The sequence below is a fragment of the Varroa jacobsoni genome, unplaced genomic scaffold (genome assembly GCF_002532875.2).
Source record: "Varroa jacobsoni isolate VJ856 unplaced genomic scaffold, vjacob_1.0 scaffold_551, whole genome shotgun sequence".
Classification (NCBI taxonomy): Eukaryota; Metazoa; Arthropoda; class Arachnida; order Mesostigmata; family Varroidae; genus Varroa; species Varroa jacobsoni.
Window position 1 is genome coordinate 57,056 of NW_019213453.1, and position 2,582 is coordinate 59,637.

General features: G+C 41.6%; 1 protein-coding gene across 2 annotated transcripts; it reads right to left on the bottom strand.

The window, feature by feature from the left end:
* Positions 1-211: 211 nt before the first annotated feature.
* LOC111261373 (uncharacterized) lies at positions 212-2,308 on the bottom strand. 2 transcript variants are annotated; one of them, XR_015311473.1, is made up of 3 exons: positions 1,913-2,308; positions 982-1,450; positions 212-803 (listed from the first exon to the last, which is right to left on the bottom strand). XR_015311473.1 is itself a non-coding variant. In XM_022834823.2 (3 exons), the coding sequence occupies exons 1-3, from the start codon at positions 2,057-2,059 to the stop codon at positions 625-627; spliced, it is 783 nt and encodes a 260-aa protein (XP_022690558.1). In that variant the 5' UTR covers positions 2,060-2,308; the 3' UTR covers positions 212-624. The 2 variants fall into 2 exon arrangements, 1 of the variants encoding a protein (XP_022690558.1); XM_022834823.2 differs by having other exon boundaries at positions 982-1,438.
* Positions 2,309-2,582: the final 274 nt, after the last annotated feature.

Below are 2,582 nucleotides of genomic sequence, written 5' to 3' on the forward strand. Positions count from 1 at the left end.
GCAATAATAATTATTCGAAACATTGAAAAAGCTGATAAAAAGTGACTACGGGTCAATAAACTTGAGTCTTATTTTTGAGAGTTTGACCTCAGTATAAGCCTCTAACTGAAGTCTCTGGTGCTGTTTTCTGGTGGTTTGCTGGTGGGACCACAAAAATAGTCTGATTAGGTACCCTTTGTCGTGGAACAGATTTATTCATAGTTATCAATATCGCTGCAATGAAGCTTTTGTTTTTGTTTTTTTTTCTCAAAACGCTTATTAAAGCATATTGATTCGGAAACTTTATAAAAATAAAGACTACCCTACCGCACTTGTTACTATCTTAAGTGTGAAAGCGGGTCATTAGTGAATTCATAGCTTTTTATTTGATGTTTGATAGGTTTGTTTTCCCGCAAATGTTTCTCGGTATTCTATGCGAGCTTACGTTATCCGACTGACTACCGTAACTGGTAAATTTACGTATCAATTACTTAGTAACTGCTCTTGCGATGTATAATTCATTTTTTAGAGCGCTTAACACCTGTGCGTTCTATGGCGGCGATGTGCTGCTAGAGTTTCAAACTCAACAACTGCGTTCGTAGTTAAGTATTATTGATGCCGACCCGATTTCGGTGTACGTCTTCATCAAACGTAATCATGAAAAATTATGGAAAGAATAGTCAGGATGAAAACTGCATGCGACACTCTGACCCAGTACGATAGAATTATGACCCCTCGTTCTACTTCACGTATGGTTTGACCAGTAAGTACGGGTTTCTTGCAAGCCTCGTGACATCTTGTGGCAGGCGCTGGGATTTGCTCTCCTAAAATTTTGTACAATAATGGTAATGTTGATATTATTACTATCATTTTACATGCGTTACATACACGGATGTAGTAGGCAAAATGATACAAACTAAAATTGATCGCCTGCCTTTTAACGGCACTTCTCGTACCGTACTTTCTAAACGCGACTATTCTGCCCCGTCCCTTAATACAAACCTGACAATGCAAGCGCCAAGTAGACATGATACTCAGCAATTTGTCTTTCGGTCATTAATTTTTGAAGTCTCTGTTTTTGTTCCTGTAACGCCAGCCCTTCATCCATGGCTTTTTTGCGCAAATTCGCTATACGGTCGAGCCTGGCGCGCAGCTCGGAAACACTGATCGGTATCGTAGGGCTTTTACGAGGCGATCCAGGTAACGGTTGAGACTCAACTCGTCTTTTACCCAGTTCGACTTCTGCATCCCCTGTTGACTTGCCTTTGAACTCAGTTTTATCATTTTTCTCTACAGACGCTTTAGGAGGCTCGCCAACTGATTTGCTCTGCTCGATACGCGTGTCCTTTTTCGGATCGGAAGTCCCATTACTCTTTCCGCCTCTAGAAGTTTTATTTAGATCCGAACGATCGCCTCGTTCCGTGCCCAGTTCTGTACGTCCACCTCGAAGGGTCTTGACCTGTCAATAGAGCTAAGGTAAAGGGATGTAACGACACAGTAGGGCATCAGTTCCTAGCGGCGCTTATTCGCAAATGATCGTAAGATACGGTGAGAGGTGGTACACTTTATCGGATTTAGTTGTATAGTGGTTCATAGAGGAGTTCTCTATCGATGTATCTGTGCATTTATGACAGATTTCGATAAGGTTAGCTTAAAGAAATCGTTTTATAAATCTGTTTTTATGTTAAAATGCTACATATTTGAGAGCATTTATGAAATTTCCACCTGAGTCTGACGCCATAAAATCAGGCCTACAACGCCGCTTGAACTTCTTTGCGCTGCTATGTCTACTTCTGCAACAGAAAAGGCTCGCCACCCCACAGTGATATTCGAATGGATAACGATTATCTCTACATCAGGAGGGTATTATTATTACAAAATTGTCTTAGTATACTTCAGCCCACAGGTAAATAGGCGTAATCATAAGACATACGTGAACATATCTACCGGTTCCAGTGGCTGAGTCATACAGGAAGCTCTGATTGCCAGAGTCATCTTCAGTTCGGTATTTGATGGAAAGTGGCCGATCACTACCGCGTCTCAACGGAGTATTACCGAGCGAGCGTCTGCGAAACGCCATCTGTCTTATAATTACTCTCCACACACCTAGTGCTAGAAACTAGCTAAGCTTTACGAGACGCGTCGTTGTTGCAGAATGAAAAACGTCAATAATTTTAAAGGACTCCTTGCAAGCTTCGAAATGGATATTCGGCCAACGAACTGTCAGACAAGGCATAAGCTGACTCTCAATTGGTCCTGAGAACCTTATGCACGACTCTGTTTAACTTCGGTAAATCCTCTAATTAAACAATCTAATGTGGTTCTGACGTAGTTGGGGGGCGAAACTGGCCCATCTTGACCTATAGTCGTTGATCAACTCTAGGCAGAAACAATGGTCCTCGTTGATTGTTAAATCCAGCCAGGTCTGATCCAGTGTTTGCGGGGATGGCTGGAGAAAACGTGAATAGGAAATTAATTTTAATAGAAAAAATTGTAAATGTTTATAAAGGCTGATTCAGCTGACATGTGTTTTCGTGCATTTGAGCCGATAATAGTAGGCGCACTTTCAGAGCAACACCTGACAAGCAATCACCTAAACTAGT